At 41.8% G+C, this 16,676-nt stretch overlaps 1 protein-coding gene across 1 annotated transcript; it reads left to right on the top strand.

Annotated features, from left to right (window-relative positions):
* The first annotated feature begins 996 nt into the window (after nt 1-996).
* On the top strand, nt 997-4,198 carry LOC143975611 (vomeronasal type-2 receptor 26-like). The gene has a single exon (XM_077478089.1). The coding sequence runs from the start codon at nt 1,004-1,006 to the stop codon at nt 1,892-1,894; it is 891 nt and encodes a 296-aa protein (XP_077334215.1). The 5' UTR covers nt 997-1,003; the 3' UTR covers nt 1,895-4,198.
* The last annotated feature ends 12,478 nt before the right edge of the window (nt 4,199-16,676 follow it).

Genomic DNA, 16,676 nt, shown 5'->3' on the forward strand with positions numbered 1-16,676 from the left:
TCAGTGCCAGTATTTACATATAAACACAGGGTCTGAAGGTGAGTCACCTGTACACAACAATAGGGCAGGAAGGAATTTAAACTGGGATAGTTGGCAAGTATGAGGCAGCTGATTTGGGCCCCACAACAATGGCAGGGCCCAGGGCAGCTGCCCCTCTTGCCCTGCCTTAAAGATGGCCCTGCTCCTGCAGCAGGGCAGCTGCTCAGCACCGGACCCATAAGCTAATGGAGATTACTGGAGTAGAGGTATCTAGACAGTTTACAGAACAAAAAAAGTTTTGTTTTTGGAATTTGTTTTATTTATTTGAATTCAAATTGATTATATTTTTCTGAATTCAATGGAATTTGGAAAATTGTAATTGATTCAAAATCCATTTAAATTCAAGTTTGAATCTTATTCCATTCAAATTCCATTTGAAATCAAATGTATTCTATTTGAAATTAGATTTTTGGAAGATGGTTACTGTATATCCTCTCTTTTCCATTATATTCTATATTATGTTTTTTCTATTCTATTCTATTATTTTTTTCCATTCTATTCTTTACTTCTTATTCAAATTCATTCTATTTAAAATTCAAAATTTGGAAAATGGTTATGTTGTTATATTTATTCTATTCTATTTTATTCCTTTTTAGTCTATTCTCAACTTTTTTATTCTATTATTTTATTTTCCTATCTACTCTTTTCTATTTTATACTACTCTATTCTTTTCGATGTGGATGAAGTCCAGGGCCAAATTTTTGTCCCAGTTCAGCCCTGTATCTATCTATCTATCTATCTATCTATCTATCTATCTATCTATCTATCTAGCTATCTATCTATCTAATTTGAAATATATTTCTACAATATAAGGGCATTCGTTTATTTTATTTTACTCTCCCACAATGCAATGATGAAAATCCAGCTGCTAGCGGTAAGGCAAGTATAATTTTTTTAACTCAGGAACTTTGGCCCAGATGTTCATTGTGTTTGTATTTTCCTTCCGGCAGACAGTGCAAACTGCATGAAATGTCCTGATGATGAATGGCCAAATGAGAAGAAGGATCGGTGTCTTCCCAAATTGTTGGAATTTCTTTCCTATACAGATGATACAATTGTTGCAGTATTTTCATCTCTCTCCATCCTCTGTTGTCTTCTGACTGGTTTAATATTGGGGATATTTATACATTACCAGGACACCCCCATTGTTAAAGCTAATAACCGGAACCTGAGCTATCTTCTCCTGGTCTCCATCATGTTGAACTTCCTCTGTGTCTTCTTGTTCCTCGGACGTCCAGTAGATGTAACCTGCATGCTGCGTGTGACCTCTTTCGGTGTCATCTTCTCAGTTGCTGTCTCTTCTCTACTTGCTAAAAGTATCATGGTGTGTATTGCTTTTAAAGCCACCAAACCTGGGAGTCCTTGGAGGAAATGGATGGGAGCCAAGCTGCCCAATTTTATCATTTGCATGTTTTCACTGCTTCAAGTAATAATCTGTATTTCTTGGTTATCCATTTCTCCTCCATTTCAGGATAAAGACACTCACTCTTATCAGGGAAAGATCATCATTCAGTGTAATGAGGGCTCAGTTATCGGCTTCTACTCTGTCCTGGGATATATGGGGCTTCTGGCAGCTGTGAGTTTCATTATAGCTTTTTTAGCCAAAACATTACCAGACAGTTTTAATGAGGCCAAGTACATCACCTTCAGCATGCTGGTGTTCTGCAGTGTCTGGATTGCCATGATCCCGGCCTATCTGAGCACTAAAGGGAAAGACATGGTGTCTGTGGAGGTTTTTGCTATATTGGCATCAAGCGTTGTACTTCTTGGCTGTATATTTTTCCCAAAATGCTACATAATTCTGTTCAAGCCTGACCTGAATACAAAAACAGGTTTGCTTAAAAATAAAGGATAATTCTTTTTTTAATTTTTTTTTATGTATGATGACCCTTGGAAATAAAAATATTTTCTATACTATATATAGCTAACATTATAGTTATATCTATATCATTGTAAATTGTAGTATTTTACTAATGTATTAGGAAGAGAATGAATACTGTTAAAGTTTAAAGTTTAATTATTAATACTTACTCTTCCAATGGGCAGTTCATATAATTTTTTGCTTTCTTGAAGAGCTTTGGACACCACTTGTATCCAATAGACATGTGCATTAGTTTTTGTCCGAATGCATTTTCGTCCAAATTTCAGGTATTTTCGTTATCGTTTTAACAAACAATAACGAAAGTGTAGAATTCGAAAAAATGAAAGATCCGACATAAATAAATGCTTTATTTTCATTTTCGTTGTGACAACACTTCAATACAGATAGGAGATTCAACATGATGCTGACAATAACAATCTGTGTCTATCTAACCTGTGGTCGAATGTACCTAACCTTAAAGGGGTTGTAAAGTTTTTTTTTTGTTTAAATAACAAACATTTTATACTTACCTCCACCGTGCAGCTTGTTTTGCACCGAGTGGCCTCCGAATCTGGTTTTCTGGGGTCCCTCGGCGGCTGTCTCTGCTTCCTCCCGCAAGTACTTCTCACGTTCATGTGAGCTCCCTCGCATGGTGAGAAGCACTTGCGGGCGCACTTCCCATGATATAGCCACTCGCTGTATCACTCGGCCCCGCCCCGGCGCACCGCATTATTGGATGTGATTGACAGCAGTGCGAGCCAATGGTTGCGCTGCTTTCAATCCATCCACTCCAGCCAATCAGCGGCCAGGCTGAGCGGCGAAGAGGACATCCAGGGTGAACTTTCAAGAGGTCAGGTAAGTAAATCAGGGGGCTGGGGGCGCCGGCACTGTGAGATGTTTTTGCACCTTAATGCATAGAATGCATTAAGGTGAAAAAATATTTACCTTTACAACCCCTTTAACTCTATTAGTCCAGGATTATTCTACATAGAGAGAAAAGATTTGACATAGAGAGAAAAGATTTGACAGAGAGAAAAGATTCCACAGAGAGAGAAAAGATTGCTGCTGGAATTGGGTGGAGGAAGTAAAATAAAAATAATGATGATGATGAATGTTATTGGCTGATTGTAACCAAAGGGGAGGAGCAGTAAAATAGCTAGAACTAAGTACACACGTACAGCCAACTTACTTTCACTAACGATTGCTAGCAGAGAGAGACACACACACTGAATCATTTCAGAAGACAGTCTTAGCTGGTCCGTTTGTCAGAGACCCTAAATTATTTAGCAATTAAGCATAAGCACAGCAGCAGAACAATAGTGAAGGAAGCTACAGTTGAACTTATATATACCCTATCTTGTTACTTGTCTGATCAGTGATCACTATCACTGGTCCATTTTCTGTTTGAACTATATACATTCAACATTAACGACAAAGATTCGACAAAGCAGCGAAAAACATACAAACATTGAATCTTTGGCTTATGGTGTCTGTCGAAAGTTCTAAGAAGATTCGATGGAGCAGCTAAACTATGCGGAGTCATACAGTTTAGCTGCTCCATCGAATCTTCTTTGAGCATTAGACAGACACCATAAGCCTTCAATGACAGATTCAACCTTAATTAATTTGGATTTTTGGACAAATGCAATTTTTAACGAAAAATTAAATAAATAAAAACGAATTTGGGGAGTAACTAAATAAATGTATTTTTCAGACGAAAACTAAATTCCGAAACACAATATTTCAGTCTGCACATGTCTAGTATCCAACACTGTGGATTTGTTGCAGGCCTTGCCCCCTGCTTGGTGTAATGGTTCCTACCACTGGCCTACCACAGAACAAAGTAATCACTCTGTGACTGCACTTCCAAGTGCACTGTCAGTGAAATTTCAAGTACACTTTGTAGTTGTAATTTACACTTGTAGTACAAAGTAGATTTGCCTTTCGTAAGTAACCTTCTGTGTTTTTTTCAAAATTGTCGCTTATCTTTTGTTTATATTGCAAAAAATAAAAATGCAGAGATGATCAAATACCACTAAAAGAAAGCTCTATTTGTGGGGAAAAAAGGACGTAATTTTTTTTTAAGTACAACGTCTCACGTCTGCGCAATTGTCAGTTAAAGCGAAGCAGTGCTGAATCACAAAAAAATGGCCTGGTCATTGAGCAGCCTAATCTTCTGGGGCTGAAGTGGTTAAAGAACAAAAATGTATTTGTTATTTCTTTATATTCAGCGATAACGAATAGTAAAAAAAAAATCTAAAATACAAAATTAATTAATTATCCACATATTTGCGAATTGTTAAGCTCATAGGTTGAATCGTTTTTTGTTCCTTTGGATTTTTGTTCTTTTGTTCTTTTGACAATTTGTTTTCATATGCATTCGTCTTTTCGTTCATTTGGATGTTTCAGAATATGATGAATTTCATCCATAAATTAATTTATAACAAAACAAATTGCACATGTCTATACTGTATATGAAGAAAAATTAAGTCATTATAGCGTGTTATCTTCTAATATTTTCACTGTTTCTTTTTTTTAAACACCAATGCCTGATTAGATTAGTTTGGAGTTTAGACTACTTTATTGGGAAGAAAAGAAACAACAACAAAAAAAAAAACTAAAACAAAATGGAAATGATTATTATGTACCTGTGTTTCACCTTAAAAATCATCTTCTGTGTATGAGACAATATGGATTTACAGTTTATATGGCATCATATTGGAAATGGGAGTAAAAATGTTATTGGGATTTTATTTGATTTGATATGGGATTTGTATTGCGCCAAATGTGCTCCATTAGGGATATACAATATACTTAAGACACCCACCTGTGTATATCCATAGAGCCCCAATATTTGTGCCATTGGAATTGTTGTCACTGAAAAATGGTCTCCAATAAAACCCACAAGTTTAGCTTTTCCAGAACATGAGTAATTAGGACTGTCTTCTGTGGTCCAGATAGAACGTTTATTACAGCCTCTCTGGCATCTAAGGATGAATCATTGATATGATATCTTATTGTAATATTGGGTAACATTTTCACATCCTGGTTATTTTTTTGTATAGCAAAATGGAAAACCAAAATGTTTAGGTATGATTGCAAATTGTCACTGTAGATGCAAAGATATGTATTTATACAAAAAAAGGCAAAATCACCATGGTATTCATCAACACTTCATGAACAAAAATGTAATTGGTTCTTCTGTAGGCTTCAAACCACTAATGTATATAACAGAAGGTTACTGTCAATAAAAACATTATGCGAAAACTCCTGATTATTAGGTATACAGTTTGATTAGGGATTGTATGAACAATCAGCAAATTCAAATTTACTAAAACTGGAGTGTACTAAATCAGGCACAGTTTTGCATAGAAACCAACCCATATTTTATTGTCAAATATTAATTGAACAAGCTGAAGTTAGAAGCTGAATGACTGCCGTGTACAGCTGCTCCAGTTTTAGCAAATCCCCCCAAAAGTGTTGTAGCACATACCACATGCCATTTTTAGTATGTTTTATTGAAATTATACTGATAATGTTTTGGCTTGGCTATGCAGTATATGTGAGATGTAAAAACAATCTTTGGTATTTATTATATGCGATTATGGGCTTGGACCCCAAAATTATATTACTCAATTGTTTCAACTCCATTGTTGCAACAGTACCTCTAAATTCATGATAAAGCTATCTGTAAAACACATTGAGAACTAACCCTGCTATGAGGACTAATGTTCTGACCTAATATTGTAAAATTATTGTGACCCCTTTTGTTTTTATTTATGATACTCAATACATATGACTTTTTGACCAAAAATAGACATGTAATGGGAGAGTTACTAAAACTGGTGAACACAGAATCTGTTGCAGCATAGTAACCAATATCAAACCATAATCGTATATCTTTAATGTTTGGTGTGTACATAAAGACTTTTGTAGTCGCCTTCACATTTAATATGGTTGAAGGGGAAAAAGTCAGAGAGTGCAAAAGCTTCAAAATCTCCACTCTAATGACACATACCGCCAGCAAAAGACCAATGAGAGCTTTTGGTCGGAAAATGCGACCGTGTGTATGCTCTATCGGACTTTTGATGGCGGAATTCCAGCCAACAAAAGATTGAAAGCAGGTTCTCAATTTTTCGGTTGGAAAAAGTTCCAATCAGAAATTCTGATCGTCTGTACCAATTCCAGAAGCTCACCTTTGAACTTCAACTCTATAGAAATGAACTTAGGGTACTTCTTCTACTAACTATGAATAATTTATCAAAAGCGGTAAAGCTACCCATTACTCACAGAGAAATAAGGCGGGTAAACTCCTTGCATCACAGAGCTATATGGCGTTCAACTGGCAGTATCACACACAAAACTACATGGCATTAAACTGGCAGTAACGCACACATAATTAAATGGGTTTAAACTTGCAGTAACACACAAAACAATATAAACTGGCAGGAATGCACACAGAACTATATATTGTTAAATTGGATATAACACACACAGAAGTAAATGGCGGTAAACATGCAGTAATGCACACAAATCTATGTGGCGTTAAACTGGCAGTAGCAAACACAAAAGTAAATAAGTGTAAACTTGCAGTAATGCATAAAACTGTATGGCGTTAGACTGGCAGTATAGCACACAAAACTATATGGCGTTAAACTTGCAGTAACACACACAGAAGTAAATGGCGTTAAACTTGCAGTAACACACATAACTATATGGCGTTAAACTGGAGGAGACACACAAAACTATATGGCATGAAACTTGCAGTAATGCACACAGAAGTAAATGGCATTAAACTGCCAGTAATGCACACAGAACTAAATGGTGTTAAACTGGCAATAACGCACACAGAACTATATATCGTTAAGCTTGCAGTAACACACAGAGAAGTAAATAGCGGTAAACTGGCAGTAATGCACACAGAAGTAAATGGCTTCAAACTGGCAGTATCGCACACAAAACTATATGGCGTTAAACTGGCAGTAATGCACACAGAAGTAAATGGCGGTAAACTTTCAGTAACGCACAAAACTATATGGCGATAAACTGGCAGTGTCGCACACAAAACTATATGGCGTTAAACTGGCAGTAATGCACACAGAAGTAAATGGCGGTAAACTTTCAGTGATGCACAAAACTATATGGCGATAAACTGGCAGTGTCGCACACAAAACTATATGGCGTTAAACTTGCAGTAACGACAACAGAAGTAAATGGCATTAAATTTGCAGTAACGCACACAACTGTATGACGTTAAACTGGCAGTAACGCACACAGAACTATATGGTGTTAAATTGACCGTAACGCACATAGAACTATATGACGTTAAACTGGCAGAGACACACAAAACTATATGGCATTAAACTTGCAGTAATGCACACAGAAGTAAATGGCATTAAACTGGCAGTAACACACACAGAAGTAAATGGCGTTAAACTGGCAGTAACGCACATAGAATTATATGGCATTAAACTGGCAGCAATGCACACAAAACTATATGGCGTTAAACTTACAGTAACGCACAAAACAATATTACGATAAACTAGCAGTAACTTACAAAAAAAGATATGGTTTTAAACTGGCAGTAACGTGCACACAAAAATTTCAGTAACGCACAAAACTATATGGCGTTAAACTGGCAATAATTCACACAGAACTATATGGCGGTAAACTGGCAGTAAGACACAAAACTATATGGTGTTAAACTGGCAATAATGCACACAGAATTATATGGCATTAAACTGGCAGTAACACACACAGAAGTAAATGGTGTTAAACTTGCAGTAAGGCAATCAAATATACAGTGTTCATCCTTCACTACACTGATGCTATCTGAACTGTCCCTACTCTAGCTATACACTAATGTCAAGATAACTGCCATGGTTTCACTACACTAAACTATCTGAGCTGTTCCTAGGGCTCAGTAGGGCCAGACTGCTGGTTGGAAGCTAAACAGTGGGGACCTTGAGTGGAAAGTGAACAAGTCTTTATTTTTGATTGCTGGTGATTGTTGCGTTGCATTTTTAGGTTCTCTATATGGTGTTAAACTTGCAGTAATGCACACAGAAGTAAATGGCATTAAACTGGCAGTAATGCACACAGAAGTAAGTGAGTGTAAACTTGCAGTAACACACAAAATTATATGGCGTTAAACTGGCAGTTTCGCACACAAAACTATATGGCGTTAACCTTGCAGTAACATACACAGAAGCAAATGGCATTGAACTTGCAGTAATGCACACAACTATATGGCGTTAGTAAACTGGTAGTAACGCACACAGGATTTTATGGCATTAAATTGGTGGTAACGCACAAAACTATATGGCATTAAACTGGCAGTCACGCACACAGAACTATAAGGCATTAAACTGGTGGCAATGCACAAAGCTATATGGCATTAAACTGGCGGTAACACACAAAGCTATATGGCGTTAAAGTTGTAGTAATGTACACAGAAGTAATTGGAGTTAAACTGGCAGTAATGCACACAAGACTATATGGCTTTAAACTCTCAGTAACGCACATAGAAGTAAATGGCGGTCAAATTTGCAGTAACACACAAAAATATATGAAGTTAAACTGGCAGTAACGCACACAGACCTATATGGCGTTAAACTTGCAGTAATGCACACAGAAGTAAATGGTATTAAACTGGCAGAAACACACACAGAAGTAAATGGCGGTATACTTACAGTAATGCACAAAACTATATGGTGTTAAACTGGCAATAATGCACACAGAACTATATGGCGTTAAACTTGCAGTAATGCACAAATCTATGTGGCATTAAACTGGCAGTAATGCACACAGAAATAAATGGCGTTAAACTGGCAGTAACACACACAAATCTATGTGGCGTTAAACTGGCAGTAACACACACAGAATTAAATTGCGGTAAACTTGCAGTAATGCACAAAACTATAAGGCATTAAACTAGCAATAACCCGCAAAGAATTATATGGCGTTAAACTGGCAGAAGCAAATTTAGGGAGAAATATTTGGATATCCCCACAGTATAGAGTACTGGTGCGTAGAACACTTACACTGACAAAGAATGTGATTAGAATATGGGACGGAGTCCATAAACACAATAAATGTAAATATAATTCTCTACTAATGCACTTAAAAGAGAATAACCTTTTCCCACCAGGAAAAAGCATTATGGGAGGGAACTGGATAAAAAAAGAAAATATTCAATTGAGACACATATTAAATGGGGGGAAAATTATCACATTTGAAATATTAAAAAAAGAAAAAGAGTTTTTTGAGTTAAATGAATGTCGGTACCTCCAGCTTAGACATTTCGTCTCAAATTTACCATGGCCATTGAGAGACGGAGGGAAATTGACAGGGTTTGAACAGATGTGTGAAGGGAAAACTGCTCGATCAGGGATCTCGCAGATATATAGGATCCTGGTACAGGAAGATAAGGTGGAGGTACTGACATAAATAGAAAAATGGGAAAAGGAAATAGGTCCACGAGGTGAGAAGCAGAGTACAAAGAAAATATTAAAGCTGGTACATGGATCCTCAATAAAAATTAGGATGGTAGAAACAAACTATAAATGCCTAACTAGGGGGTATAGAACACCGGATATCGTGGAAAAGTTTCAAATAGGGCAATCCGGGGGGGGGGGGTGTGGACAGGTAAGGAATATGGTACATATATGGTGGAATTTCCCAAAGCCCCTGCCGGTATTCCCAAGTCTGGCTCGGGGTGAAAATTTTGTACTATTAGCGGTAACCCCGAGCCAGACTCAGGACCGCATCGCTGAATCCAGTAAGAGGTTACTTACCTTGTCCCCTGAATATTTTTTATTATTGTTATATTATTATTTGGTATAATTATTTATAGTTATTTATTATATTATAATTTATGATTTCATTTTTCAAACTTTATCATACCTGGGATGTCTACTAGACTCTGGTTTGGACAGATTTAACCTCCCTAGCGGTAATCCTGAGTCTGGCTCGGGTTGGGATTTTACTAACACAAGCGGTAACCCCGAGCCAGACTCGGGATCGCATCGCTGGATACAGGGAGGACACAGAGTTACTTACCTTGTCCCCTGGATCTAGCGATGTCCTCCGCGCTCTGCAATCGAGCTGTCCTCCGCTCGATTCACACAGTGCCGAATGCTGCCAAACTCCGTTCCCTGCGACGTTACGTGCACGGGAGCGGAGATCGGCGCCAAATTCAAAAAAGTAAAAGTACACAAAACACACACAGCACTGTAATCTTACAGATTACAGTACTGTATAAAAAAATACACACCCCCTTTGTCCCTAGTGGTCTGTGCAGTGCCCTGCATGCACTTTTATATTATAAATACAGTTTTTTCTGCCTGGAATTTGTAGATTGTCCATAGCAACCAGAAAGTGTCCCTTTTTCAGTGTTTTAGGATTTGATTACATTATTGAATAATTTTTATTATTATTTATTATATTATAAACTTTATCATACCCGGGATGTCTGCTAGACTCTGGTTTGAACAGATTTATAAGAGTTATTCCTAAGAATTACAGGACTACAATATAAAACGCCAAATTTCCATGCAAAATAATTGTACTGCTTTCAGCACCTAAAACCAGAATGAATCATATCGCCAGGGAGGTTAAGTGAGTTATTCCTAAGAATTACAGGCCTACAATATAAAACGTCAAATATTCATGCAAAATAATTGTACCGCTTTCAGCACCTAAAATCTGAAAAAATCATACCGCCAGGGAGGTTAAGAACTATTGGAGGGAAATAATAGGATATATAAAGATGATAACTAACAAGATGATAACTAACACTCAAATACCTGAAAATCCCTGGGCTTGCCTTTTTCATTGCATAGATTGCCCAATAAAAGAATATAGAAACTCTCTTACAATTGCGGCAAAGAGCCTGATACCCAAAAAAATGGAAGGAAGTAGAAGCCCCAAAAGTAAGGGAATGGTTAGAGAAAATAGAAAAAACATGCAGAATGCAAGAACTTAGAGCAGCCAAAGAGGACTTAGGTAGGGAGTGGTTGGAAAAAATGTAAGTTAACGAGGAAATATAGCGAGGTGTAGGGACTTTTACGGGGGAGGGAAGGGGGGGTTCCGCTCCCTCTCGTCCACTTATATTAGGAGTGGATGAGAGGGCCAGGAGGGGTAGGGGAAGGAGAGGGGAGGGAAAAATAGGTGAACACGAATGAAATGAAAAGAAATAGGCTGGCTGGTTTCTTGAGGGTACTAGGGGAAGAGTAGTAGTGAGAAAGAATATTCTTATTCATATTGAATATTGTATATAGGCTCTTTTATTGTCAATATTGTGTTATTCCTACTTCTGCCTGTATAAAAAAAAAATCTTTTTTGAAAGGAAATAAATAAAGAATTAAAAATAAAAAACTGGCAGTAACGCACAAAACAATATGGCTTTAAACTCGCAATAACGCACACATAAGTAAATGGCATTAAACTGGCAGTAACACACACAAAACTATATGGCAATAAACTGGTGGTAACGCACAAAACTATATGGCATTAAATTGACAGTAATGCACAAAACTACTGTATATGGCGTAATGCACACAGAAGTAAATGGCGTTAAACTGGCAGTAACACACACAGAAGTAAATGGTGGTAAACTTGCATTAATGCACAAAACTTTATGGCGTTAACCACCTCAATACCGGGCCATAGCAAAACTATTTCCTGCAGCTAGGGGCATCATTTAGTTATCATTATTTGTAGCCAGCGATTCTGTGTATGATAAGAATGATCATAGTGGCAGTTGCACTGCTTGATCATTCTTATAGGCGACAGGAGGGGACAGCCCCTCTCCCGTCACCATCCTGTGTTTTTCCAGGGTCTCCCGTGCCATCGGGCGCCCAGAGAAGGAAATGGCCGGCCAAGGATGAGGACAATAGAGATTTCCGGTGACCAGATGGTCACTATGATGATCTCTATGACCGTTGGAGGCCTGGGCACGATATTATGATGTCATAAATAGTGATGGACGAACTTCCGACGGGACGTTTCGCGAACGCGAAATGCGAACGGACCCAAACGTTCGCGAAACAGAACGTTCGCCGCGGGCCCCATTGACTTCAATGGGAGGCGAACTTTGCAAACCTTCATGTCGAATTTGCGGCCACGTGGTAATTATTAGGGGGTAAAACGTAGTCCCACCATCTGGACAATGACATAATACATGTATGAGGTGAATTTGGGATCGATAACTACAAGCATTTTTATTTTATTTGGGAAATTGTTCTAACAATTCAGGACTATGGAGCTAATGAAGGCAATGGAGGAGAGGGAAGGTCAGGGACCAGGGTAGGCAAAGAAGAGGGTGCAGGAGATGATCACCAGCAGCGTGACATACCGGAATGACACATGCACCGTGATAGAGGCATCTGACAGCAGCACCGTAATACAGAGCACTGACAGCAGCACCGTGACATACAGCGCTGACAGCAGCACCGTGACATACAGCGCTGACAGCAGCACCGTGACATACAGCGCTGACAGCAGCACCGTGACATACAGCGCTGACAGCAGCACCGTGACATACAGCGCTGACAGCAGCACCGTGACATACAGCGCTGACAGCAGCACCGTGACATACAGCGCTGACAGCAGCACCGTGACATACAGCGCTGACAGCAGCACCGTGACATACAGCGCTGACAGCAGCACCGTGACATACAGCGCTGACAGCAGCACCGTGACATACAGCGCTGACAGCAGCACCGTGACATACAGCGCTGACAGCAGCACCGTGACATACAGCACTGACAGCAGCACCGTAAGCAGCCCCAGGAGGAAGTCAGCACAGCACAGGGATGGTGTGATCCCCTCATAATAAGAACCCCCAGGAGGAAGTCAGCACAGCACAGGGATAGTGTGATCCCTTCATAATAAGAACCCCCAGGAGGAAGTCAGCACAGCACAGGGATATCATAAGCAGCCCCAGTAGAAATATGACACCGCTCAACCTCTTCAAAGAGGAGGGTAGGGGCATATAGTACGGTGTGCTTTTTTGGGTCAAGGAAGTGAGCCAAATGAATTAAGAAGGTCTGTGTGCTTGATTAAAAAAATAGTTTATAGACATATACATGGTCTACTGGTCACATGTGTTGAATTCCTCCGAGATCCATGCCTCATTCATTTTTAGAAATGTGAGGTAGTTAACACTGTGGTGAGCTAGGCGAGTACGCTTATCGGTCACAATCCCCCCTGCTGCGCTGAACGTCCTTTCGGACAGGACACTGGATGAGGGGCAAGCCAACAGTTCGATTGCAAATTGGGCAAGCTCTGGCCAGAGGTCAAGCCTGCCCACCCAGTAGTCTAGGGGTTCATCACTCCTCAGAGCGTCCACATCGGCCGTTAACCCAATGTAGTCGGACACCTGACGGTCTAGGCGTTCCCTGATGCTGGATCCGGATGACACCTGTCGATGGGTCGGCTGAAAGAATGACCTCATATCCGAAGTCACCAACACATCTTCAAACCGGCCTCTTCTTGCAGGCGCTGTTGGATTGGTACCCGCAAATCCTTCTCTGGGAGTGGGAATTGCTCCTCTGCCAGCGCACGCAAAAGCAGAATGCAGCATTTCTCGAAGCAAGGCCTGGAAGTGCTGCATTCTGACAGCCCTCTGCGACGGCGGTAACATTTCCGCCATTTTGTGTTTGTACCGGGGGTCTAAGTACGTTGCCACCCAGTACTGGTCCTTGACCCTCATGCTTTTTATACGGGGGTCCCTATTAAAACACTGGAGCATGAAGGCCCCCATTTGCACTAAAGTGGAAGCGGTGTGGTGGCCTGGCTCCTGCTCATCATCCAGGATAATGTCGTCCTCTTCATTCTCCTCTCCCCATCCACGCACAACAGGGATCCCAGAAAGGTTTAAAGCATGCTCTTCTTGCTCCTGCTCATCCGCCCCGGCACCATCCTCCTCTGACTCCTCATCAGACTCCTGTTGTTGACTTGTCTCAGATAGAGTAGCCCCCCCTGGGAATTCATCCAGCATTGCGACTTCCTCATCTTCCCGCTCCTGCTCCTCCACAGCCTGATCAATGACACGACGCAATGCACGCTCCAGAAAGAAGGCATAAGGTACCATGTCACTGATGGCGCCATGGCTGCGACTGACCAGTTTGGTGATCTCCTCAAATGGCCGCAGAAGTCTGCATGTGTCGCGCATGAGCAGCCACTGGCGCGGTGAAAAAAAACCCAGCTCCCCAGAACCGTTTCTTTCGCAGAGTTCATACAGGTAGACGTTAACTGCACGTTTCTGCTGGAGCAGCCTATCAAGCATATAGAAGGTTGAGTTCCATCGCGTCGGGCAATCGCAAATAAGACGTCTGACCGGCAGATGGTGTCGCCGCTGAATGTCAGCAAGGCGAGCCATGGCCGTGTAAGATCTTCTGAAATGGGCCGAGATTTTCCTTGCCTGCCGCAAGATGTCCTGGACCCCAGGGTATTTGACAAGGAATCGCTGCACGACCAAGTTTAAGACGTGTGCCATGCACGGCACGTGCGTGATTTTGCCCTGTTTCAATGCGCTAAGCAGATTGGCACCGTTGTCACACACCACTTTACCAACTGTCAAATTGAGCGGTGTTAGCCACTCATCTGCCTGTGAACGCAAAGCTGAAAGGAGTGCCGGGCCAGTGTGGCTCTTTGCTTCCAGGCACAACAGACGCAGCACGGCATGGCAACGTCTCACCTGGCATGTGGAATAGGTTCTGGGGAGCTTGGGCGGTGCAGTGGAAGAGACGCTAGCAGCGGAAAAGGAGGAGGCAGCTGAGGAGGAGAGGGAGGAGGATGGAGTAGGAGGAGGAGAAGAAGAGTCAGGCCTGCATGCAATCCGTGGCGGTAAAACCAAATCTACACGGGTGCCACGGGTTACATGCTTGACGGCCGTCAGAAGGTTCACCCAGTGGGCAGTAAAACTGATATACCTTCCCTGCCCGTGTTTGCTAGACCACGTGTCTGTGGTCAGATGTATCTTGGCACCGACACTGTGTGCCAGAGATACATTCACTTGCCGCTGAACATGGCCATATAGCTCTGGGATGCCCTTCTCTGAGAAATACTTCCTTCCTGGGACCTTCCATTGTGGTGTTCCAATGGCCACAAATTTGCGAAAGGCCTCCGAGTCCACCAGTTTATATGGCAGTAGTTGGCGGGCTATGAGTTCTGACAAGCCAGCCGCCAACCGTTGGGCAAGAGGGTTATCCGGCATCATCATTTTTTTACGCTCAAACATTAGGCCCACGGAAGCCTGCCTTTTTGCAGAAAAATGTGAGCTTGGCGTGATGGAAGGTGGAGTGGAGGACAATTGTGAGGAGAGAGGAGAAGGAGAAGTAGAAGACGAGGCTGGACGGTGAGAGCCTGCAGTGTGGCTTTGTGTGTTCCGTTGCTCCCACTGGGCTCGGTGATGGCTGCTCATGTGCCTTCTTAAGGCGGTCGTCCCTAGGTGAGTATTGGGCTTACCGCGACTAACGCGTTGACTGCAAAGATTGCAGATGGCAACGCTATTGTCAGCAGCGGACACGTTAAAAAAAGCCCACACTGCGGAGCCATGTGCCGGTGTCCTGGGAGCGCCAGATGTGACCGTACATGGTCGATGACTCGCTCCTGATACATTTGCAGTCTGCTTTGTCCCTGCTGTGCAATGTAAGTCATTGCTGCTTCTCCTCCCTATCTGCTGGTCCATATCTCCCTCTGAACTCCCCTCCTCTTCCTCTCTTGTGGGCACCCACGTGACATCACTAGACACGTCATCATCAACGTCACCTTCCCCACCGCTATAAGTAGAGATCTCGGAGTAGGCAGCAACACCGGGGACCAACCTCCTCCTTGGGCTGATCTGGGTACTGGCGTCAGACTGCTGAGTAGCGCTTGTTGCTACCTCCTCTTCCTGATCCAATACCAAGAGTGGCTGCGCATCAGAAATGTCCTCTTGATATGGATCGGAAAATAATTCCAGTGACTCAAGCGGAAGGTATGTGGTGGTGGTGGTGGTGGTCGTGTTGTTGGTGGTAGTGTCTTTGGGGGTGCACATAGCAGAGAGTGAAGAAGAGGGTGCAGATCGAGAGGATGAGGAGGGTGCAGAAGAGTAAGGCTGAGCGAGCCACTCAACCAAGTCTGGTGCATCCTTTAAAGTAATTGAACGCACCTTCTGCAACTTCCCACTTTGGCTCAAGCCTGTTGCTCCTGCCCTACCCCTACCACCCCTGCGGAAGGGCCTGCCTCTTCCTCTGCATGTCATTTTTTAAATGACCCTGTGACAAAACTCTTAGTCCCTATACCGCTGAAGGACTGCTGCAGTATAGGTGAGCGGTCAGCAGTGGTGCACGTCAACCCTATCTATTGTGGACCTATAGCGGTCCTTACAGAACAGCAGACTGTACCGCACTCAAGCCTATGTACCGTAGCACCCTATACCAAGTTACCAGTCCTTATAAGAACTTTTGTGGACCAAGCAGGTTGTGTATTAGTGTTTAGCAGACTGTACGTCAGTCCCTATACCGCTGAAGGACTGCTGCAGTATAGGTGAGCGGTCAGCAGTGGTGCACGTCAACCCTATCTATTGTGGACCTATAGCGGTCCTTACAGAACAGCAGACTGTACCGCACTCAAGCCTATGTACCGTAGCACCCTATACCAAGTTACCAGTCCTTATAAGAACTTTTGTGGACCAAGCAGGTTGTGTATTAGTGTTTAGCAGACTGTACGTCAGTCCCTATACCGCTGAAGGACTGCTGCAGTATAGGGCAGCGGTCAGCAGTGGTGC

The sequence above is a fragment of the Lithobates pipiens genome, unplaced genomic scaffold, assembly GCF_037356315.1.
Source record: "Lithobates pipiens isolate NorthernLeopardFrog02 unplaced genomic scaffold, aLitPip1_a1.2 Scaffold_13, whole genome shotgun sequence".
NCBI lineage: Eukaryota > Metazoa > Chordata > Amphibia > Anura > Ranidae > Lithobates > Lithobates pipiens.

Bases quoted from the DNA above. Each gene is read 5' to 3' on its own strand.
- LOC143975611 (XM_077478089.1), top strand. From the start codon at position 1,004: ATGAAATGTCCTGATGATGAATGGCCAAATGAGAAGAAGGATCGGTGT.